We start from the raw sequence: 25,310 nt of genomic DNA, 5'->3' as shown, positions 1-25,310 counted from the left end.
GAGTAAACTTCCTCTGCATTGAAAAATGATACTTTTATTTTATTTTATTTATTTATTTTTAATTTTTTATTTATTTATTTGAGAGCGACAGACACAGAGAGAAAGACAGATAGAGGGAGAGAGAGAGAATGGGCGCGCCAGGGTTTCCAGCCTCTGCAAACGAACTCCAGACGCGTGCGCCCCCTTGTGCATCTGGCGAACGTGGGACCTGGGGAACCGAGCCTCGAACCGGGGTCCTTAGGCTTCACAGGCAAGCGCTTAACCGCTAAGCCATCTCTCCAGCCCAAAATGATACTTTTAAATATCAAGTCCAGTGTTTGGGCATACTCTCTGATCACACTGGGAACTGAAATGCTAAATTCTATCTTTAGTTTCTACTATGTGAAATTTTTCTTAGAAGTATACCAGATTTCAGAAGTGGCTTTCTATCAAGGGCAGGTGAGATGGAATTTTTATTATCCTGAAATATAGGAGAGTACTTCCTTCCTCATAGTTGTATTTACCAAATACATTTCATTTACCAAAAAGTGGCTTCTTCACATAGCTGTAAGAGTTATCAGGATAAGTTCTGAAAGCTAGGTGTGGTGATATATTCCTGTAAGCTGAAGCAGGAGGATTGCTGAATGTTAAAGCCAGGCTGGGCTGTTTAGATCTTTATCAAAGATGAGGAAAAAGGAAAGGATGAAATGGAAGGAGGCATGGATGGAGGAGAGAGGGAAAAAATGGACTGGGGTGGGTATTCTGTCTTGAAAAGACCCATTCCTTGATAGATTAAGTTGAGATTATATAGTAACTCATTGCCAATTAGGTGGGTAGAATGACTTCATGGTTTTAAGTTCCTCCCATGTTTTGTAATATTGCTTATTTATTACAGACAACATACTATCTGCATCTATTTTGAGTTATAAACATTGATTTAAAAATTTTTGTTTTTATTTTTATTTATTTATTTGAGAGTGACAGAGATAGAGGCAGAGAGAGAGAGAGATAGAATGGACATGCCAGGGCCTCCAGCCACTGCAAACGAACTCCAGATGCATGTGCCCCCTTATGCATCTGGCTAACGTGGGTCCTGGGGAATCGAGCCTCGAACCAGGGTCCTTAGCCTTCACAGGCAAGCACTTAGCCACTAAGATCTCTCTAGCCCATAAACATTGATTTAAAAAATATTTTATTGTGCTTGCCTGTGAAGCCTAAGGACCCTGGTTCGAGGCTCGATTCCCCAGGACCCACGTTAGCCAGATGCATAAGGGGGCACATGCATCTGGAGTTCGTTTGCAGTGGCTGGAGGCCCTAGCACACCCATTTTCTCCTCTCTCTCTCTCTATCTGCCTCTTTCTCTCTCTGTTACTTTCAAATAAATAAAAAAAATAAAAATATTTATTTGTTAGAGAGAGAGAAAGAGGCAAATAGAAAGCAAGAGAGAATGGGCACTCCAGGGCCTTTAACCCCTGTAAACAAACTCCAGATGCATCTACCACTTTATGCATCAGCTTTATGTGGGTACTGGAGAACTAGAGGAAAACCTCTTGACAGAGCACGAACAGGACCTCGCATGGGCTGCCTCCGTCTTGATGTTGAGACAAATCTTGTCCCAGAAAAACTTCTACCTTTTCCTCATAATGAATTTCTTCCAACTGTTCAATGACTTCATGATGATCTTTGCAGATCACCTCATTCCCAGAGGTGTTCTTTCTTCTTCCTTAAGGGGCATCATGTATGGGGTAGGCTTTATTTGCCCACAGGTATGTGAAAAATCTTCCTGTATTTTTTTTTTCCAGAGGCATTAAAGATTTAACTTGGATCTGGCTAAGGAAATTAGAAACATGAATAAACGAGAAGCTTGAATAAATGGCATTTATAATAACCCAGGGTCAGTGTCCCAGATGCTGAACAAAGTTCAGAAGAAATACACTGGAAAACAAGGAAAGCTACTTTCAACATTTTTGCTTTGAGCTTTGTTCCCCTGAGGTGCCACGTGGACATATCAGCAGAGCTATGGGATAATAAGATGGCTTCCTGGGAGTGGGTAGTTTTATTTAAAAAAAACTTTTATTTGATTTTGAAAGAGAGCAAATGGGCATGCCAGGGTCTTTGCCACTGTGAATGAACTCCAGACACATGCACCACATTGTGCATGTGGTTTTAGGTGGCTACCAATGAATAGAACCCAGGAGGGCAGACTTTGCAAGGAAGCACCTTTAACCTTTGAACCCTCTCTCCAGCCCCCAGTAGTTTTGCTTTATGTGGGCATTTAAGAGTCCTGTGACTGCTACATGGAAGAAGTCTCAGAGAGGGAAGTGAATGCAGGATGGAAAAATAGGGGCAGTTAAGGAGACATGGGAAGGGAAAGGAGTCTTTCCTGCTGGCTATGAATTAAGAAAATCTCAACTGGCACCATGGTGGCACACGCCTTTAATCCCAGCACTTGAGAGGCAGAGGGGATTCCTTTGACCTTCTCTGACCTGTTTCACCAGCCTGTGGACATCTCAGAATGAACTTCTCAGGAGCCACCTTATAATCACATTTAATAAGTATACCAAAACATTTTATTTATTTATTTTTTCTTTTCTCAATTTTTATTAACATCTTCCATGATTATAAAAAATATCCCATGGTAATACCCTTCCTCCCTCCCTCTTTCCCCTTTGAAATTCCATTGTCCATCATATCCCCTCCCCATCTCAATCAGTCTCTCTTTTATTTTGATGTCATGATCTTTTCTTCCTCTTATGATGGTCTTGTGTAGGTAGTATCAGGCACTGTGAGGTCATGGATATCCAGGCCATTTTATGTCTGGAGGGAGCATGTTGTAAGGAGTCCTACCCTTCTTTTGGCTCTTACATTCTTTCCACCACCTCTTCCGCATTAGACCCTGAGCTTTGGAAGGTGTGATCGAGATATTACTAAGTACTCCAGTCACTTTTCTAGCACCATGATGCCTTCTGAGTCATCCCAAGGTCACTGCCATCTGAAAAGAGAAGATTCTCTACCCAAAGTGAGAGTAGCATTAATATAAGGGTATGAATATTAAGAGAAGTGCTTGCTGGGCAGTTTGATATGTGCAGTATATACATTTTTCCAGACATCAGCAGACGTTGCTCCCCTAGGGCTCATGACTACCCCTGTTTTAAGTTTTCAGTATCAGGGATGTATTCCCTCCCGTAGAGTGGGCCTCCAGTCCAATTAGAGGGAGGTTGGTTTCCACCATGATAGACGTGCCACTATTGCACCCATTGGCTCATTTGGCCTGGTTGGCCAAATATAAGGCTTGCAGTGTCCACTGTTGAGTATCTTCACTGGTGATTTCTCTTTTTCCCACTGAACTGCATGTAGCTTCCAGCTTTCTGTCAGCTGGTCTACATGGAGGAGGTTATTAGCTCAGTTCCAGCAGGACTTCTCAGTGGCCTTGCAGCCCAAGTATGTGGAGTTTTCAGCAATAGGGTCTTACCATCTATTCCAAAACATTTTCACTTAGCCTTTTTTTTTTTTTTTTTGAGGTAGGGTCTCACTTTAGCCCAGGTTGACCTGGAATTCATTATGGAGTCTCAGGGTGGCCTCGAACTCATGATGATCCTCCTACCTCTGCCTCCCAAGTGCTGGGATTAAAGGCGTGCACCACCATGCCTGGATTACTTAGTTTTTTGTTTTTTTTTTTTCTTTTTGAGACCGTGTTCCACTCTGTAGCCCAGGCTGGCCTTGAACTCATGGAAGTTCTCCTGTCTCAGCCTCCCAAGCAGCTGGGATTACAGATGTGAGCCACCATACCCAGTGTGCTTAATTTTTTAAACCCTTCCAACAACATGTAAAAATCATCACAATCATATGTGGGCAGCCTGTAATTCCAGGTTGGAGGATTGCTGCACGTTTGAGGCCAGCCTGCACTACATAGCAAGTTCCAGGCCAGTGTGAGCTACAAAATGAGATAAAACTAGACAAAAATCATCCCCCCACCCCAGAACAGACACAATTGTGACTCTCTCTTGAGAGGTCCATATTCATGCTAGGGGTATGCAACTATCTTCCTCTCCCCTCCCTTTCCCTGTGCTCCCCTGCCCACTCTTCCCTTCCCCTTCTGTCCCCACCCTCTCCTCCCCTCCCGTCTTCCCTCTTCTCCCTCCTCTCTCTCCTCTTCCATTCCCCTTTGATCTCCTCAGTGCTGGAATTAAAGGCATGAGCCACTGTAATACCTGGCTTTTCTCTCTCTTAACTCTGTATTAGACTCTTTTCTTAGTAAACTACAATTGTTTTTTCAAGGTAGGGCATCACTCTAGTCCAGGCTGACCTGAAATTCAGTATGTAGTCTCAGGGTGGCCATGAACTCACAGCGATCCTCCTACCTGTGCTTCCTGAGTGCTGGGATTAAAGGCGTGTGCCACCATGCCAGGCCAGTAAACTCCAATTTTGTTAAAAGGAAAAAACATGTCACTTGATCAAGAATTCATAGAGCAAGGTTTCAAAACACTTGGCTAAAAGCCTGGGTCCTGGAGTTCCTAGCACTATTAAGATTCCATGGTTATGACTGTTACAGGAGATCACATATCCTCCTTTAAAAAATATACTGGCATGTGGTTTGAGGTACTGCTGCCCTTAAACCTGAATGTGTTTCCTAAAACCATGACATAATCTCGTCTGTGGTAGGGGTTTATCCTATTTTCACAAGTAAGTAAAACCTGTACTCATCCTCGTTAGCTAGTAAGTTATATGATGTAAAGTAGTGTATTAGTTCCCTTTTTTTCTTTTAAATGAGCCAGTGTGGTGGCACATGCCTTTTTTAAAAAAATATTTATTTGACAGAGAGAAAGAGGCAGGAGAGAGAGAGAGAGAGAGAATGGGTGCGCTAGGGCTTCCAGCCACTGCAAATGAACTCCAGACACATGCGCCACCTTGTACTTCTGGCTTATGTGGGTCCTGGGGAATTGAACCTGGGTCCTTGGCTTGACAGGCAAGTGCCTTAACCACTAAGCAATCCTTCTATCCCTAGTTCCTTTTATTTATTTATTTATTTTTTGGTTTTTTGAGGTAGGGTTTCACTCTGGCCCAGGCTGACCTGGAATTCACTATGTAGTCTCAGGGTGGCCTCAAACTCATGGTGATCCTCCTACCTCTGCCTCTTAAGTGCTGGGATTAAAGGCGTGCACCACCAAACCCGGCTTGTTATTTATTTATTATGGTTTTTCAAGGTAGGGACTTGCTCTAGCACAGACTGACCTGGATTCACTATGTAGTCTCAGGGTGGCCACAAACTCACAGAGCTCCTTCTACCTCTGTCTCCTGAGTGCTGGGATTAAAATAATGTTTTACATCACCTGCCTTACTTTTCTTATTGCCATTATTTTTTTTTATTAAATTAAATTTATTATTATTATTTAAATTTAATTATTTGTTGGGGGGCACACACACAGTGGCACACATGTGGAGATCAGAGGACAACTTTACAGTGGGTGTTCATCTTCCACCTTGGTTTTTGTTTCTTTATTTTCAAAATAGGGCCGCCCTCTAGCCCGTGTTGACCTGGAACTCATTCTGTAGTCCCAGGCTGACCTCACACTCACAGCTATCCTCCTACCTTTGCCTCCTGAGTGCTAGGACTAGTGGTGTGCACTACCATGCCTAGATTTTCATTTATTTTATTTATTTATGGGGGGGAGAGAGAGAAAGTTGGAGGGAGGGAGGGAGAGAATAAGTGTGCCAGAGCCTCTAGTCACTGCAACAAATTTCAGATGCATGTGCCACTTTGTGCATCTGTGGGTACTGGGGATTTGATTCTGGGTCCTTAGCTTTGCAGGCAAGTTCCTTAACTGCTGAGCCATTTCTCCAGCCCATTATTTTTATTTATTCTTATTTTGTTGTTGTTTTTTAGGTAGGGTCTCACTCTAGCCCAGGCTGACCTGGAATTCACTATGTAGTCTCAGGGTGGCCTTGAACTCACAGCAATCTCCCACCTTTGCCTCCTGAGTGCTGGGATTAAAGTTATGTGCCATCATGCCTAGGCTGACTTTTAATTATTTGTTTTATTTTGCACCTTGTTTTTAAGGAAGGGTCTTTTGTTGTTCACCCTTTGTTTTTGAGTTTCTGGGAAATTCTCCTGCCTCTGTCTACCTTCTCACCATAGGTGCATTGGGATTACAGGATCCTATCACAACTTCAGGCTTTTATGTGGGGTCTGAGGATCTGAATTCAGGTACTAAGAGTTGCCTGGCAGGTGCTTTATCAGCTGAGGGAGGGTTTCTTTTGTGTCACAGTCCATAGTTGCTTGGCTCCCTGCACTTGGGCAGAATGCCTTAGTGACAGGAGCCTATGGTGGATGTGGTGGTTTGATTCAGGTGTTCCCCATAAACTTAGGTGTTCCGAATGCTATAGAGGGATTCGGGGCGGGCTTATGTGTGTTATAGACAGTTTCCCCATGCCAGTGTTTGACACACTCTCCTGTTGCTATTGTCCACTTTATGTTGGCCAGGGGGTGATGTCCACCCTCTGCTCATGCCATCATTTTCCCTGCCATCATGGAGCTTCCTTGAGCCTGTAAGCCAAAATAAACCTCTTTTTTCCCCATAAGCTGCTGTTGGTTGGGTGATTTTTACCAGCAATGTGAACCTGACTGCAACAGTGGATGATGCTATTCGTGTCTTACCAGATAGGAAGCAGAGAAAGGGCATGTTGTGGTGGTGCATGCCTTTAATCCCAGCACTTGGGGTTGAGCGGGCTGAGGTAGGAGGAGTGCCATGAGTTTGAGGCCAGCCTAAGACTGCATAGTGAATTCGAGGTCAGCCTGGACTAGAATTAAACCCTACCTTGGACAAACAAACAAACAACAACAAAACACACACACACACACAAAGAAAAAAAAAAAAAGAGAATGTAGTGTCAATGTCAATGCTCTGTTGACTTTCTCCTCCCACCCCCTTCATTCCATCTAGGTCCTCAGCCCACGAGAGGGTGCTGCCCACATTCAAGGTGGGTCTTCCTCCAGATCCACAGGTACACCCAGAGGTGGGCTCATTAGTATCTTAGGTGGTTCAGGCTGGCCTCAAACTTACTATGTAGCCAAGGATCCTCCTGCCTTCATCTCCCAAGTGCTGGGTTTACAGGCATTTGTTACCATACCTGGTTAATGTGGTGGTAGGGACGAACCAGGGCTCTGTGAATGCTAAGCAAGCACTCTACCAATGCAACTATATACCCAGCCCAAAAATCTACTCTTTAGTAGCTTTGTCGGGGGTAATATATGTAAACACTTCATAATTTACTGATGGGCATTAAGCTATTTCTAGTAGTTTTGTTTTATAAATGGTGTTGACCAGCTTTCATAAAGCTCTTGCTCTTCATGGTTTACTGAACAATTGAGAAAATGAAAGGGTTGAAGGAAAGACAAGGTGTTAGCTTTTTTCTATTTTATGATCAAACACAATAAAACTACACCTATTAAAACTACCACATTGGGCATGGTGGCACAGGCCTTTAATCCCAGTACTTGGATGACAGAGGTAGGAGGATCACCATGAGTTCGAGGCTAGCCTGAAACTACATAGTAAATTCCAGGTCATCCTGGGCTAGTGTGAGACCTTACTTTAAAAGAAATAAATAAAACAAAACTATACAATCTGGTACATTTTGATATGCTTATGTACCAAAAAATCACTATCACCACTGAGATATTTGTTTTTTGTTTATTTGTATTTATTTGAGAGTGACAGACAGACAGAAAGAGGCAGAGAGGGAGAGAGAGAATGGGTGCACCAGGGCCTCCAGCCACTGCAAACAAACTCCAGATGCATGCACTATCTTGTGCATCTGGCTTACGTGGGTCCTGGGGAATTGAGCCTTGAACCGGGATCCTTAGGCTTCACAGGCGAGTGCTTAACCACTAAGCCATCTCTCCAGTCCCCACTGAGATACTTGACATTTTAGTTACTCCTCAAAGGTTTCTTGGGCTGTTTTTTTTTTTTTTTTTTTAAATGTGTGTTTTGTTTACTTTTGGCTTATCTTTTTTCTTTTCTTTTCTTTGGTTTTTCGAGGTATAGTCTCACTCTAGCCCAGGCTAACCTGGAATTCACTATGTAACCTCAAGTTGGCCTTGAACTGATGGCGATCCTCCTACCTCTGCCTCCTGAGTGCTGGGATTAAAGGTGTGTGCCCCTACGCCTAGCTTCTTATTTTATTTTAATTTTTGGTTTTTTTAGGTAGGGTCTCACTCTAGTCCAGGCTGACCTGGAACTCACTATGTAGCCTCAGGGTGGCTTCGAACTCACGGTGATCCTCTTATCTCTGCTTCCCATGTGCTGGGATTAAAGGCCTGCACCACCACGCCCAGCTTTTTATTTTATGTATTTTTTTAATTCAAGGTAGGATCTCTCTCTAGCCCAGGCTGACCTGGAATTCACTAAGTAGTCTCAGGGTGGCCTCCATCTCATAGTGATTCACCTACCTTTGCCTTCCAAGTGCTGAAATTAAAGGCATGTACCACCACGCCTGGCTTCTAGTAACTGTTTTAATAGGTCTGTGAGTCTTCCACATTCCACTCCCCTCAGGCAGGCAAATGGTAACTGAGTTAAGAGCATGAATCTTCCAAGAGAAATTGTATGACACTGAGTAAGTTGCTCAACTTCTCTGTGACTCAGTTTCATTTATAAAATGAAAATAAAAATGGGATGTACCTAATGCAATTACAACAAGGACTAAATGTATGAAAATGCTTAAAAGGGGCTCCTGGTGCAAAATAAACTCCAGAAATGCCAGCTCACATGTGCCCATTCCTGCTGCTGGCATTGAGATTTGTGCTGTGAGCAGGCCTGACTACCTCTCTGTGTGCTGTGTGTGTGCTGTGGGGTTGCTGGCATGTAGGCTGGAACTCTCTGTGTGGACTCCGACTCAGTGACCACATGAGAGGAGAGCCAAATTCCCCTTTACAGAAGGCTGTACTAAAGCAGAGGCAGCCTTTCTCTTATGACTTAAAGTGTGTGTATGTACATATGTACACACACACACACACACACACACACACACACACACACATATACTTCTTTAAAAATGAATTTGCAAGGAGAGGGGCGATAGGTGCACCATGTCCTCCAGCCACTGCAAAAGAATTTCAGACATATGTGCCTCTTTGTGCATCTGGCTATACATGGGTACTGGGAAATTGAACCCAGGTTGTTAGGCTTTGCACACAAGCATCTTATCCACTGAGGCATATCTCCAGTCCTCTTTTATGATTTTAACAAAAATGCCCATAACTGGCTCATGTCTTTGTGTATATTGGACATAATAATAACTAACCATTATTGAGTATGTTATGTGTTGAATACAGAACTGGATAAGGGAGAAGGAATAAAAGTATTGCTTAATGGCTGGGCGTGGTGGTGCATGCCTTTAATCCCAGCACACATGTGGTTCCAGTGCTCTGGAGGTTGAGATAAGAGAATTGCCAGTGTGGGCTATGTATTAAGGCCAAGGTAGGACGTGTGTCTGTGTGTTAGAGGTTCATTTCAGTCAGGGCACACATATTACTTTTATAACATCTGCATGACCTGCCAGGGTGGCTTACACACTCTGTCTCTAAGAAATTCTTCCCCTCCCTTCCCCTCACTGTGCCTTGACTTCAGTATCCTGAAATGAGCTCATTTATTTATTTTCAAGGTAGGGTCTCACTCTAGTTCAGGCTGACCTGGAATTCACTATGTAGTTTCAGGGTGGCCTCGAACTCACGGCGATCCTGCTCCCTCTGCCTCCCAAGTGCTGCGATTAAAGGCGTGCCACCATATGCCCGGCTGAGCTCTTGTTTCTTGAAAGCAGAGAAGGAAACACAAGAATCAGTCAGCAGAACCCTTCTGTTTCTTTAAGGACCTTTGCATACTACTTGCATTGTTCAAAATCCTCTCCTAACCATGGTGTGCATGCATGTATGGTTAGAGAGACCCTTTCAGGACTAAACAATGTGCTTTTTAAAGTAAGAACAAAGGCTATCTTCTGCTCTCTGTGGATGGATGCATGCATATTTCACACACTTTTCAGTCCAGGACAATTAACTTCTTCACTGGCATCAAGAAATGCAGAAGGAGAACATCTAAGTTCTCAACATGATTCTGTTAAGATCTGTCACATAACCAGAAGAGATGAAGGTGCAGTTGTTTTTTTTTTTTTTTTTTTTTTTTTTTTGTGTTTCGAGGTAAGGTTTCACTCTAGCTCAGGCTGACCTGGAATTCACTATGGAGTCTCAGGGTGGCCTCGAACTCACAGCAATCCTCCTACCTCTGCCTCCCGAGTGCTGGGGCAGTTGTTTTTTAAACCTCTGACTTCATGATAAAAAAAGACCTGGGCATGGTGTTGCACGCCTTTAATCCCAGTACTTGGGAGGCAGAAGTAGGAGGATCACTATGAGTTCAAGGCCAGCCTGACACTACATAGTGAGTTCCAGGTCAGCCTGGGCTAGAGTGGACTCTACCTTGAAAAACCAAAACCAAAACCAAAAAAGGCATTTAAGATTTACACCAACAGTAAGGAGAATAATGAGAGTGATTTATTTACTCAACAAATACTTGTTTCATATTCTGTGTGCTTGGTGAATGCTAGGCTTTAACTTTAAGTTGTACAGTTTGGGTTTGCTTCAAATTTGGGGAGACTTTTCACTTTCCCATGAGTCAATTGTTGTTTCTAGGTGGTTGACTTTTTTTCATGTGATCAGTTTTTAAAAATATTTCTTAAATATTTATTTGAGAGAGAGAGAGAGCAGGGGGAATGGTGCTCCAGGACCTCTAGCCACTGCAAATGAATTCCAGATGCATGCGTTACCTTGTGCATCTGGTATATGTGGGTACTGGGGAATTGAACCTGGGTCCTTAGCCTTAACTGCTAAGCCATCTCGCCAACCCTATGATCAGTTTTTGTAAAGTTAATGTGAAGACAAATTAGGAAACCATTTCCTGGGTATGTGCTTCATGGACTATGATAGCAGTTTCTTGTTATTTATAGAATATTAAAGTATCTGTAGTCTTTTTCATTTTGGTGGGCTGGTGATAGAGGCCAGGTCTTTGTGCATGCTAAGCAAGGGTTCAACCACTGAGCTATATCCCCTGTTCTTTAATTATTCACACACACACACACACACACACACACACATTACTAAAGGCATCCCTAACTGTTGGGCATGGGGGTTTATCTATAATCTTAACATTTGGGAGATTGAGGCAGGAGGACCACTGTGAGTTTAAAGCCTTCTGGGGCAAGAAAGAAAATGTACTAAAAGCCTCCCTAATCAAGAGTGTTAACTGTGTGTTGCAACAGATGCTATAATTCAGAAGTAAATTAATTTTATTGTGTGACTCTGATTTTGTCATCACAAGGAAGCAGGAATAACAGGTAGGGTGGGTTTCTAAACAGTGTCAATCTCTTTCCTTTGCAGTACCTGGTTCTTTTAGGTCAGTCCTGGCTGAAGAGATATGGTTACTATAATATTATCTTAATTTCTTTCTACCTAGAAGGAGCAGCTTCCAATGTCATGTTACTTCTGGGACAGGAATACTATTACTGCTTGGCTCTTTATCTCACTGTCATCATGTAAGTAAATGCCAGGCCTGGTCTCAGAATTATGCCCTGCCATGCTAGTTTCTCTTTCAGTGGTAAAGCAGCTCTGATCTGAGTGGAGTGTAATACTCAATTCTAGGCCAGGTCATTGCACCTTTCTGTGAAATTGCATGTTAACAGCTTGATTTTTCAAAGTATTCATATACTTTAGTTTGTAGTAAAGTTAAGTTCCTTTTTAAACCTACTTGGGGGCCTGGAGGGATGGCTTAGTGGTTAAGGTGTTTGCCTGTGAAGCCTAAGGACCCAGGTTCGATTCCCCAGTACCCATGTAAGCCAGATGCACAAGGTGGCACATGCTTCTGGAGTTCATTTGTAGTGATTAGAGGCCCTGGCTCGTCCATTCTCTCTGTCTTTCTCTCTTCTATCTTCTTTCTCTCTCTGCTTAAAAAAAAAAAAACAAAAAAACAAAAAAAAAACCCTAAATAGGGGCTAGGGAGATGGCTTAGTGTTTGTTAAAGGCTCTTGCCTGCAAAGCCTTCTGCCTAGGTTTGTTTCCCCAGTACCCATGTAAAGCCATCTGCACAGAGTGCAGCATGTGTCTGGAATTCATTTGCAATGGCATGAGGCCTTGGCACTTCAGTCTTTCAAATGAAAATCTAAAAACTATTTAAAAACCTATTTAGTAGCTGGATGTAGTGGCTTGCCCCTGTAGCCCTAGCTCTCAGGAGGCTGAGTATGTTCATAGGATTGTTGTGTGTTCAAAGACAGTCGGTATTACATAGCGAATTTTAACTGCATCTGGGCTGCAAAGTGAGATATCTCCCCCACCCCCTGCTTTCTCTCTCTCTCTCTCAACTAACTACCTATATTTTTTATTTTCCAAGGTAGGGTGTTACTCTAGCCCAGGCTGGACTCAAACTTACAGTGATCGTCCTGAGTGCAGGGTTTAAGATGTGTGTCACCATGTTGTGGGCTCTCTCTCTCTATCTGTATGTTTCTGGAGTTTGTTTGCAGTGGCTAGAGGCCCCTGGCATGCCCATTCTCTCTTTCTTTTATCTCTCTTTCTCTCTCTGCTTGAAAAAAGAAAAAGAAAGAAAAGAAAAGAAAAGAAAAATAAACCTATTTATGGGGCTAGTGAGATGGCTGTCTGTCTGTCTGTCTGCCTGCCTGCCTGCCTGTCGTCCATCTATCTATCTATCTAGAGACTGACAGAAACTATGGGCACACCAGGGCCTCCTGTTGCTATAAAGGCAATCCAGATACATGTGCTACTTTGTGAATCTGGCTTTATGTGGGTACTGGGGAATTGAATCCAGGTCATCAGGTTTTATAAGTAAGTGCCTTTAACCATTGAGTCATTTCTCTAGCCCCAGATCTCTGAAGATTTCTTTCTTTCTCTGTCTGTCAGCCTGCCTGCTTCTCTCTCTCTTATATAAATAGGGATGGAGGGATGGCTTAGCTGTTAAAGTGTTTTGCCTGCAAAGCCAAAGGACCTAGGTCCAATTCCCCAGGACCCACACTAGCCTGATGCACAATGGGGTGCACATGTCTGGAATTCGTTTGTAGTGGCTGGAGGCTCTGATGCACTCCTCTCTCTCCCTCTTTCTCTGTCAAATAAATAGATAAATAAAATAAAATATTAAAAAAAAAACAGCTGGAGCCAAGTGTGGTGGTGCACACCTTTAATCCCAGCACTCGGGAGGCAGAGGTAGGAGGATCACTGTGAGTTCGAGGTCACCCTGAGACTATATATTGAATTCTAGGTCAGCCTGAGCTAGAGTGAGATCCTACCTTGAAAAACAAAAAACAAACAAAAAAAAAAAATCAAAACAAAAAAAACACAAAACCCCATAAAAATATAAATAAATAAAATATTTAGAGTCAGGCATAGTAGCCCGTGCCTTTAATCCCAGCCAACCAACCAACCAGCCACCCAGCCAGCCACCACACCAGACTGTTTAGTAAGCATTTAGTTCATGCTACTGCCAGGTATAAGGGTGGCCGAGCTTTTCTTCCTTCTTCAAGTCACACTCCCGTTCCTTCTTCTAAGAAACATTTGAGTGGCTGGCGAGATGGCTCAGTGGGTAAAATTCTTGCTTATAATACCAGCACTGCGGAGCAGAGAGAAGTATATTCTTAGGGCTTTCTGGCTAGCTATTCTAGCCAAATCAGTGAGCACTGAATTCAGTGAGAAATCTGTCTCAAAAATAAAGTGCAGAGTGATTAAGGGAGACAGTGTTGACCTGTGGTCTCCATATGTGTGAACGCATGTGAGAATTGCAGTGAGTTTGAGGCCACCCTGAGACCACATAACGAATTCCAGAGCAGCCTGGGCTAGAGCAAGAACTTACCTCAGAAAACAAAAACAAAAACAAAACAAAACAAAAGAGAAAACTATTTTATTTATTTGCAAGCAAACAGAGACAGAGAGAAAATGAGAGAGGGAACAGGCATGCCAGTGCCTCCTGCCATTGCAAACAAACAGATGCATGTGCCTTCTTTTATTTTTTTTTTGCATCTGACTTTACGTGGAAACTGGGGAATCAAACCCAGGCCATTAGGCTTTGCAAGCAAGCACCTTTAACTGCTTAGCCATCTCTCCAGCCCTAGTCTAGCTTCTTTTTATGTTCTCTCTCCCTCTATCTCTAGTATTTACTAGTCTGTGTTCAGATAGATATTTTTTCAGTTTCCATATATAAGAAAGAATATGTGATACTTTAAAAATTTTATTTATTTATTTGAGAGAGACAGAGTAAGAGTGTGTGTGTGTGTGTATGTGTGTGTGTGTGTGTGAGAGAGAGAGAGAGAGAGAGAGAGGGAGAGAGAGAGAGAGAGAATGAGCCTTGAACTCACAGTGATCCTCCTACCTCTGCCTCCTGTGTGCTGGGATTAAAGGTGTGCACCACTGTGCCTGTCTTCCTTGTTTTTATTTTTTTGAGGTAGGGTTTCACTCTAATCCAGAATTCACAGAGAATCCACTATGTAGTCTCAGGGTGGCCTCAAACACATGGCAATCCTCCTACCTCTGCCTTCCAAGTGCTGGGATTAAAGGCATGCACCACCACGCCCGGCATTGAGTTTGCACATAATATAATGTTCTTCAGTTCCTGTCCATTTTGCTGTATATGACATTTCATCTTTATGGCTGAATAATGCTGTACTGTATTATTATTTTGTATGTATACTATATGTATTCTCTCTCTCTATACACACATATATATGTATGTATGTATTTCTTTATCTGTTCACCCATGAATAGGCATCTAGGTCAATTTTAGCTGTTTTGAGTAGTGCTGCAATAAATAAGGGCATGCAGTTTTATTTCCTTTTATTTATTTATTTGCAAGGAGGGAGGGAGAGAGAATGGGTACATCAAGGCTTCCACCTACTGTAAATACACTCTAGATGCATGCACCACTTTGTGCATTTGGCTTTATGTGGGTACTGGGCAATCAAACCAGGTCATTAGGCATAGAAGGCAAGTGCCTTAACCTCTGAGTCATCTCTCTAGCCCCCAGATTTAATTCCCTTTGAACCTAGAAGTGGGACAGCTTTTCTAATTTCCATTCCTATGAACAGTGTTTGAGAGTTCCTCTTTCTCTCCATCACCAGCACTTGTTTTTTTGTGCTTATGATAACAGCCCTTTTAACTGTAACTGGGGTGAAAGAATATCTCATGCAGTTTTCATTTGCATTTCCCTGATGGCTAATGATAGTGAGCATTTTGTACATATATTTGTTGTTGTTAGCCATTTGTATGTCTTCTTTGAGAAGTGTTTGTTCAGAATGGTCCTCCATAGTTTGATATTGTTTATTATTTATATATGTGTATGTACATGTTGTCTGCCTCCTATTTGACTATCAGCATGCTGGGATTATAGCCCACCAAGACTTCTGGCATTTTTTGGGTGGGGTTGGAGGAAGGGTCTCACTGTACTACAGGCTGACCTGTAATTCACTATGTAGTTTCAGGGTGGCCTCAAACTCATGGTGATCCTCCTACCTCTGCCTCCTGAGTGCTGGGATTAAATGGGATTAAAGGTGTGCACCACCACGCCCAGCCCAGCTTCTGGCCTTTTTACAAGAGGATCAAATTCGGGTACTCCAGTTTGAGCACCTCTTTATTCATTGAGCCATCTCCCTGGCCCTCACTCATATTTTAGTTAGGTTGCTGCTTTTGAGGGGTTATTTTTTATTACTTTCTTCTTTTTGGTCTCTTATGGATTCTAAATATTAATCCTTTGTCAGATGAACAGGAGGAAAATATTTTCTCCCATTCTGCAGTCTCTCTTCACTCTTGATTTTTTTCTTTTGCTTTGTGTAAGCTTTTCAGTTTTTTTTTTTTTTTTCAAGATAGGGTCTTACTCTAGCCCAGGCTGACCTGGAATTCACTATGGAGTCTCAGGGTGGCCTTGAACTCATGGCAATCCTCCTACCTCTGCCTCCCAAGTGCTGGGATTAAAGGCATGTGCCACCATGCCTGGCTAGCTTTTCAGTTGGTCTGTTTTGCTTTAAGTTTTCAAGAATCGTTGAATCCCATTACTTAATAATTTAAATAGCTTCTCATTACTTTCAGGTTACATCTAATGTCTTGAAGTGTTTTGTGTCAGTTTTCTTCTGTTCTTCTTGCTACTGTTTTATATGAGGCCTCGTGTACAGGTTGGCTTGAAACTCATGATGTAGTCAAGGATGAGCTTGAACTCTACTTCCTTCTCCATCTCTCAAGTGGGACTATAGGCGTGTGCTGCCACACACAGTTTTTATACAGTGTTAGGGATCAAACCCAGCGTATTATGCATGCTAGGCAAGCACTTTACCAGTTGAGCTGTGTCTTCTTCTTTTGTTTTTGTTTTTTTGAGGTAGTTTCACTCTCGCTCAGGCTGACCTGGAATTCACTATGTAGTCTCAGGGTGGCCTTGAACTCACGGCAATCCTCCTACCTCTGCCTCCCGAGTGCTGGGATTAAAAATGTGCGCTACCACACCCAGTTTGTTGACTGTTTTTTCTATTTCCACAGCCTCCACTGTTACCAGTTCCTCCTCATCAGAGATTCAACTGGTCCAAATCAAGGGCCCTGCGCTAGGTCTTCCCCTCTGCCCTTGCTCGTCATTGTGGGAAATGGCTTCATCCTCTTTGCTTGCCCAAGTCAGGGATTGAGAACTTGTCTTGACTTCCCTCTCTCCTTTGACACCCACACCAAACTACCAGTTATTGGCAGTTTCAACTCGAACGTGTCCTGAATCCTTCCCGTCTTAGTTCCACTGCTGTCCTTCAGCATGGGTGCTCCTGGTTGCATATGGGAAATGCTACCTAGGCTCCCATATGGCCTTCTTACGTCCACACTCTAGTCCGTCTAGTCCCTTTTCCCGCATTGCTTTGTCATTCCTTTGCTAAATAATCTAAGTGACTTCTCAGTGCCTTCAGGATAGATTCAAATGATGTTATTTGAAGTTTTTTGTTAAGTGGCCTGTTTTACATCTTTATGTGTTTATTTTTTAATTTATTATTATTTTTTTAAGGTAGGGTCTTATTCTAGCTCAGGCTGACCTGGAATTCACTATGTAGTCTAAGGGTGGGCTTGAACTCACAGCGATCCTCCTATATCTGCCTCTCAAGTGCTGGGATTAAAGGCATGCGCCACCATACCTGGCTTATTTTTTAATTTTTAAAATTCTTACTAGTTTTGTCTTTTTGAGGTAGGGTCTCACTGCAGTCCAGGCTGACCTGGAGTTCACTATGTAGTCACAGCAATTCCCCCACCTCTGCCTCCCAAGTGCTGGGATTAAAGACATGCACCATCATACCCAATTAAAAAAAAAAAGATTTTATTTATTTATTTATTTGAGACAGAGAGAAAGAGAAAGAAGGAGGGAGATATAGAGAATGGACACTCCAGGACCTCCAGGCACTGCAAACGAACTTCAGATACATGTGCCACCTTGTGCATCTGGCTTACATGGATCCTGGGGAATCGAACCTGGGTTCTTAGGCTTTGCAGGAAAGTATCTTAACCACTAAGCAATCTCTCCAGTCCCCCTCTCCCAATTTTTTTAAAAAAATATGTATTTTAAAAATATGTATTTTTATTTTTATTTATGAGAGAGAGAGAGAGAGAGAGAGAGAGAGAGAGAGAGAGAGAGAGAGATTGAGAATGGGTGCACTGGAGCCTTTAGCCACTGCAAAATGAACCCTAGATGCAAGTACCACCTTGGGCATGTCTGGCTTCTGTGGGACCTGGAGAATCGAACTTGGGCCCTTAGGCTTTTCAGGCAATCATCTTAACCACTAAGCCATGTCTCCAGCCCCAATTTATTTATTAGACAGAGAGAGAAAGAGACATATAGATAGAGAATAGGCACACCCGGGTTCCTAGCCACTGCAAACAAATTCCAAACACATGTGCCACTTTGGGCATCTGGCTTTATGTAGATACTGGGGAATTGAACCTGGGTCCTTTGGCTTTTGCTGCCTTAACCACTAAACCATCTCTTTAGGCCCACCTCCTTCTAAAATATTCTTCCAATTAAAAAAACATATTTTATCTATTTATTTGCAAGCAGAGAGAGATAGAGAGGAGAGAGACAGATTGAGAGAATGAGCATACCAGGGCCTCCAGCCACTGCAAACAGACTCCAGATGCATGTGTCTCTTTGTGCATCTGGCTTTATGTGGGTCCTGGGAAATTGAACCTTGGTCCTTAGGCTTTGCAGGCTAGCACCTTAACCACTGAGACATATCTCCAGCCCATTCTCCCATTTTTTTTTTTTTGAGGTAGGGTTTCACTCTAGTCCAGGCTGACCTGGAATTCACTATGTAGTCTCAGGGTAGCCTTGAACTCATTGGCGATCCTCCTACCTGTACCTCCCAAGTGCTGGGATTAAAGGCATGTGTCACCATGCCCAGCTGTTCTCCCAATTTTTAATCACAGTTAAAATGTATGTACCAAAAATGTATGCACTAGGTATGGTGGCAAATGGCCTGTCATCCCAGTACTCATATGGTGGAGGCAGGAGGATCAGAAAATCAAGGCTGTCCTTGGCTATCTAATGAGATTCAGGCCAACCTGGGCCATGTGAGACTCTGTCTCAAAAATAACTTACCCTATTCTTGAGAGAAGTATGGCTAATAAAATTCCATGAAAAGATCTGTTCTTCATAGTCTATTTATAATTTAAGAAAATTTAATGAACAGGTAGTGTTTGGGAATATAAAAAAGCATAACAGCGATTTTATTTATGTTTGATTATTTTTTCTTTGAGGTAGGGTCTTACTCTAGCCCAGGCTGACCTGGAATTCACTATATAATCTCAGGGTGGCCTCAAATTCATGGCAATCCTCTTACCTCTGTGTCCCAAGTGCTAGGATTAAAGGCATGTACCACCATGTCCAGCTTATTTTTTTGATTTTGGTTTTTCGAGGTAGGGTCTCACTCTAGCTCAGGCTGACCTGGAATTCACTATGTAGTCTCAGGGTGGCCTCGAGCTCATGGCAATCCTCCTACCTCTGCCTCCCAAGTGCTGGGATTAAAGGCGTGCGCCACCACACCTGACCTTGTTTTATTTTTTTGATACAGAGTCTCATGTGTCCAAGGCTGACCTCAAGCTCATTGTGATCAAAGCTGCTCTTGAACTTCTGACCCTCCTACCTCTCTACCTCCTGAGTTCTGGGATTATAGATGTTTTCTACTATGCCTTGCTGTGGTTTGTTTATTTATACTAATTATAAAATGTTCATATATGAACAGTATTTTAACTTTTTTCTAGGGTGATTGTGCAAGCTTCTTTTTGCTTGTTTAATCTGCCGCTGGCTGACATGGTCAATGCAGATTTGTTGAAGTTCAATCGACAATAAGTATACTTACTCAGAAACTAGCTATGAAAATGCCACCCCTGGGCAGAACCCATCAGAGTCTTCCTATCTCAGGTATGCCAGCGAGATGATCTTAAGTAATGTCACTGAGAATCAGGGAGCAGAATGTCATAGGATATTCATATTTCTTTGCCCTGGGAAATTTACCTTAGCTTGCAAGTGCTCTGCCATTTGGCTGCTTCCCAGCCTCTGGACAACTCTCCCCTGCTTCTGAGAGGGCATCTGTAGTAGTTGCCTTCTCATTGCAGCTGATGTAATGATAAGGTTTATTTTAGCTTAGTTTCAAGGAGAAACTTCATCATGACAGGACAAGCACTGTAGAGAAGACAGTTGGAACATCACATCTTGTCATACCAGTTGGGAAGACACAGCAAGAGTGAGCTATCTCTGGCAAGGGTGGCTACATTATATAATTCCAAGACATGCCCTCAGTGACACACCCTCCAACCAGGCTCCACACCTCAAAGGTTCCATAACTTTCCCCATTTGCTACCAGCTGGGGCCCAAGTATTCAAAACACCTGAACCTGTTGGGGACATTTTACATTCAAACCACCAAAGCAGCATAATTGTTATCCCACAGGTTCACACAGCCAATGCTACAGCAAGGGTTACAGCTTAGAAACTGACGTGAAATCTCAACTGGTTTTATGTCCTACACATTGCAGTGCACACTGGGTGATGAGATAAAGTGATCTTTGTTTCATGACACTGCAAGAATTAAAGTGAAAAAAGTCAGCAAGGAGGCAGAGGTAGGAGGATCACCATGAAGACCACCTTGAAACTACTGAGTGATTCCAGGTTAGCCTGGGCTAGAGCAAGACCCTACCTTGCAAAACAAAACAACAACAACAAAAAGTCAAAGCGCATCATCTCTGCGTACTGCGAAAAGTCCACGCTGAGCTAAGAGGGTTTGTTCTCTGCTATGGTTATAAAGTGTAAGATTCTCATGGTTGGCAAACATTTCCTCCTATGATTTCCTCATATGTGCCCTATTTCACAAATTAGAGGAGAGTGTGCTATTAAGACAGAGGCCCATGCTTTGTTAGCTCTGTAGGAGCATTTACACCACAGGGCCTCTTCTTCTAGTGCCGCTTACACTGAGGAAACTTTGCCTGCTGCTTGGCCCCCTTTTGTGATTCTAGCTTCTTATTGCTAGAGTGAGCAGGCTGATGCGCTCCTTACAGAGGAGGACTGTCCTTTTCACGTTAGTGGCCCTTGTGCCGGAAAGTGACCGACTGAAAATGCCTTTCCCCCCTTTTTTTTGTGGTGCTGGGAGTCAAACCCAAGGCTCTCTACCACTAAGTAACATCTCCAGTCCCATTTCTCCCTCCCTCCCCTTCTCCTCCCTTCCCTCCCCTTCCTTCTTTCCTTCTCTCTCCTCCCCTCCCTTCCCTCCCCTTCCTCTTTTCCTCCCTCCCTCCCTTCCTTCCTTTTTCCCCCTCCCCCTCCCTCCCTCCCTCCCTCCCTCTCTCCCTCCCTCCTCCCCTCCCTCCTTCCTTCCTTCCTTCCTCCTTTCCTTTCTCTTTCTCTTTTAAAGGAAGAGTCTTGCTCTAGCCCAGGCTGTCCTGAAATTAACTATGTAGTCCCAGGCTGGCTTTGAACTCACAGTGAACCTCTTACCTGGGCCTCATGAGTGCTGGGATTAAAGGTGTGTGTTACCATGCCTGGTCCTCCTCTCTCTTTCTAAATGAATGGTTAGCAAGCAGAGTCATTTCAGTAGCCAGTTCTCAAAGTCCTGTTTTATTTGGAGGGATGGTGGTACTGGGATTAAACTCACTGTTTTGCACATGTAAGTATACACTCTACCGCTGAACAGTCCCTCGCACCCAAATCCTGTTTGAATGAATGGTCTACCAATAGCAAAATGTCCCTGTTGGAAAGAGAAGGGACCCCAACATTTACCAAATGCCAATTCACATAAGTGCCATATACCAGATGAACATGGTGACACCTTCCTGAAGTCTCCCAGCTACTCAAGAGTCTGAGGCAATAGGATCTCTTGAGTGCAGCAGTTCCAGTCAGTGTCGGTACCATACAAGATCCTGTCTTCATAATCCCAATCCTAGCACTTGAGAGGCTGAGGCAAGAGGATTACCTCAAACACAAGGCCAACCTGGGCTACATAGTCTGTCTCAAGAAAATAAGAAAGTCGGGCTGGAGAGATGGCTTAGTGGTTAAGTGCTTGCCTGTGAAGCCTAAGGACCCCGGTTCGAGGCTCAACTCTCCAGGACCCACGCTAGCCAGATGCACAAGGGGGCACATGCGTCTGGAGTTCGTTTGCAGTGGCTGGAGGCCCTGGCGCGCCCATTCTCTCTCTCTCTCTCTGCCTCTTTCTCTCTCTGTCTGTTGCTCTCAAATAAATAAATAAACAGTAAAAAAAAAATTAAAAAAAAAAAAAGAAAGTCAACCACAGACTGGGGAAATGGCTTTGCAGTTAAAGGTGTTTGTGTACAAGTAGCAACACAAAAGAGTGCTAGATCTGGAGAGATGGCCTTGTCTACAAAGGTACTTGTCTGCGGAGCCTAAGGACCCAGGTTTGATTCCCTAGTACCTATGTAAGACAGATGCACAAGGTGGCACATGCATCTGGAGTTTGTTCACAGGGGCTGGAGGTCCTGGCATGCCTATTCTCTCTATCTGCTGCTGCTTCTTTCTCCCCCCACTCAAATAAATAAAATAAAATAAAAGATTTTTTAAGAGAGTTCTAGTTCTATAACCCCTTATAACTAAGGAGTCAACATTTTATAATTATTTTGTAGTTTTTATTATTATTTATTTTGGTTGAAGGGAGCTTCATAGATGAAGAGTTTCTTTTCTTTTCTTTTATTTTTTCCCGCCAAGGTAGGGTCTCATTGTATCCCAGGCTGACCTGGAATTCACTATGTAGTCTCAGGTGGCCTTGAACTCATGGTGATCTTCCTAGAAGACGTCCTTTTTAAAAATAAATTTCTTTAAAAAAAAAAACTTTTTAGGGGCTGGAGAGATGGGTTGGTGGTGAAGGTGCTTGTCTACAAAGCCTAAGGACCCAGGTTCAGTTCCACAGTACCTATGTAATCTAGATGTACAAGGTGGCACATGTGTCTGGAGTTCATTTGCAGTGGTTAGAGACCCTGGCATGCCCATTCTCTCTCTCTCTGCCTCTCTCTTTCTTTCTCAAATAAATAAATGAATAAAATAAAAATATTTTTATTAAGCTAGGTGCACATGCCTTTAATCCCAGCACTCGGGAGGTAGAGGTAAATGGATTGATTGCTGTAAATTTGAGGCCACACTGAGACTACAGAGTGAATTCCAGGTCAGCCTGGGCTAGAGTAAGACCCTACCTTGAAAAACCAAAAAAAGGGCTGGAGAGATGGCTTAGCGGTTAAGCGCTTGCCTGTGAAGCCTAAGGACCCCGGTTCGAGGCTCGGTTCCCCAGGTCCCACGTTAGCCAGATGCACAAGGGGGCGCACGCGTCTGGAGTTCGTTTGCAGAGGCTGGAAGCCCTGGCGTGCCCATTCTTTCTCTCTCCCTCTATCTGTCTTTCTCTCTGTGTCTGTTGCTCTCAAATAAATAAATAAATAAATATTTAAAAAAAGAAAAACCAAAAAAAAAAATTATTTATTTACACACACACACACACACACACACACACACACACACACAGAAAGAGCGAGAGAGAGAAAGAGAGAAAGAGAGAGAGAGAGAAGAGATAAGAGAGAATGAGTGCCCTAGGGCCTCCAGGCACTGCAAACAAATTCTAGATGCATGTGCCACATTTTGCATCCAGTTTATGTGGGTACTGAGGAATTGAACCTGAGTAATGGCTTTGTAAGCAAGTTTCCTAACTGCTGAGCCATTTCTCCATTCCATGAAGAGGTTCTTGATGCATAGATATATGCATGTATGAACACTTGATAAAGACCCATGCTATTCTTATCTGTTTCAGGTCACCCCTCTTTTCAATTATTTTTGGCATCAATGCTTTGTTTGCCAAACCTGCTCAGTCTTTAGCTCCCATGGTGATACTGTTTAAAGTAAACCAGTATGGATATGGGGAGCCAAGTAGAAGGCAAAGTACCAAGATTTTTGCAGTCAGGCAAGCAAATTCACCCTTTCATATTAACCACTAAGCATTTGTCTTTGACTTTAGATATTGTTGGTCATTAACTCTTATATATTGAATAAACTATATTAAAAGGCATTAATGCTAAAGATCTATAGGAGTATTTTCAATACTATTATTTAAATTACATATACTACATATGTCTGTGTAGCTCACACAAAGCTATATGTTGATTGTTTTCTCTTAATCATTCATTCATTTGTTATTCTTTCATTGCACAAATGTTTTTGGGGCCCTACTAGGCAGAAAGGAGACAAGAGACTCCATAGATTGTAGAATGCTGTAATGGGCTCCACCCAGGGCTAGGTTATATGCCTAACATGTGCCAAGTTCAGGGTTTGACCTATAGCATCACAGAAAGAGGGCCCCAACAGAAGTGTGCTGGGAAGCCAGTCAGTAACATACTTGTCTTACAGGAATGAGGACCTGAGTTTGATTTCCAGAATACGTTTTTTTTTTTTTTTTTCCAGGTAGGATCTCACTCTAGCCCAGGCTGATCTGAAATTCACTATGTATTCTCAGGGTGGCCTTGAACTCACAGTGATTCTTCTACCTCTGCCTCCTGAGTACTGGGATTGAAGACCCAGAACCCATGTTTCAAAAAGACAGGCATGGTAGTGTGCACACCTAATCCCAGCACTGAGGAGGTGATACAGGAGGATCCTTGGAACTTGTTGCCTGGTCAGTCTAGCCTACTCGGTGAGTTGCTGGCCAGTGAGACACTCTATTTCAAAAACAAGGTAGCACACGCACATACACACATACTCTTTCTTTTTCTCACACACACATGAAGCATACTGGATACTGTGGTTATGTGAAGAGAGAGGTCCCTTCTTCAGTCTGCCTATGGTCAGGGAGCACGTCCCAGGGGAATTAATCTACAGGTCAAATTAGGCAGAGTCAACACCCGAGAATATGGAGTATCCTATCTGTGACATGGCTCATTTCTCCATTTAGTTAATCTTCCTTTGATTTCTTTCATCAGAGTTTTTCCTCATACAGCACTTGTACATGTTTTGTAGGACGTAAGTCTAATACCTAAGTATTGCTTATTTTGGGTGTTCGTATAAATGAATTTTACTAGCTGAGCTGGATTTCCCCATCTTATCATAGAGGAATGTCATTCCAGGAAAAGAAAACAGCATGACAAATATCTAGATGAAGGCATGCATTCTCAATAAGCTATTCATTTATTCATCTCACAAATGCCATTGAGAGCCTGCCAAGTACTAGGTTGCATGATACAGCAGTAAGGTTTAGCAAGGAATAAAACAACAGCAGTCTGTCTTCATTGAAAATCCATCCTGGTGGGGGGATGCAGACTCGGCATTAAACACAATAGGGTTTATTAGACTGTAATATCTCCCACCTACCTAACCTCCTCCATGGCCAGTGTCTAGCATCAACGAGGTTCTTTGTGACAACTGAACCTGCACTGTCTCATTCTTCTGTCTGAAAATCCATGGTTCATGTGGAGTTGTGCATTCTGTGGGTTTGGACCAATGTATATAATGACATGTACTGACCATTATGTACCATACAAAATGTTTCACTGTTGCTACGATCCTTTGGAGTCTGCCCATTTATTCCTTCTTTCCACCCAACACCTGGCAGCTACTGATCTTTTTACTGTTTTCTAGTCTTGTTTTCTCCAGAATGACATATAGTTGGACTTATAGGACATAAGGTTGTGTCTAAATTCTTTTTTTTTTTTTTTGCATTATTCTATAGTAATTGTTGAAAAGACTGCCTTTTCTCTATTGTATTGCTTTTGATTCTTTGTCAAAGTTCAGCTAATTGTATTTATGTGGA

At 42.9% G+C, this 25,310-nt stretch overlaps 1 protein-coding gene across 1 annotated transcript; it reads left to right on the top strand.

Annotated features, from left to right (window-relative positions):
* The first annotated feature begins 288 nt into the window (after nucleotides 1–288).
* LOC101594153 lies at nucleotides 289–23,505 on the top strand. Its single transcript, XM_045130614.1, has 5 exons — nucleotides 289–438; nucleotides 1,494–1,745; nucleotides 11,402–11,556; nucleotides 19,286–19,369; nucleotides 23,325–23,505. Exons 1-5 carry the CDS (start codon nucleotides 289–291, stop codon nucleotides 23,503–23,505), a joined length of 822 nt encoding a protein of 273 aa, XP_044986549.1.
* Nucleotides 23,506–25,310: the final 1,805 nt, after the last annotated feature.

The sequence above is a fragment of the Jaculus jaculus genome, chromosome 12 (assembly GCF_020740685.1).
Source record: "Jaculus jaculus isolate mJacJac1 chromosome 12, mJacJac1.mat.Y.cur, whole genome shotgun sequence".
In the NCBI taxonomy this organism is placed as follows: domain Eukaryota; kingdom Metazoa; phylum Chordata; class Mammalia; order Rodentia; family Dipodidae; genus Jaculus; species Jaculus jaculus.
This window is presented reverse-complemented; position numbering and strand designations above follow the sequence as displayed.

Excerpts from the sequence above, each read along its gene's own strand:
- LOC101594153 (XM_045130614.1), top strand. The coding sequence starts at position 289 with ATGATACTTTTAAATATCAAGTCCAGTGTTTGGGCATACTCTCTGATC. Across the intron at positions 11,557-19,285 it reads CTTTATCTCACTGTCATCAT|GGTGATTGTGCAAGCTTCTT; the intron begins GTAAGTAAATGC and ends ACTTTTTTCTAG. Across the intron at positions 19,370-23,324 it reads TTGTTGAAGTTCAATCGACA|ACCCCTCTTTTCAATTATTT; the intron begins ATAAGTATACTT and ends CTGTTTCAGGTC.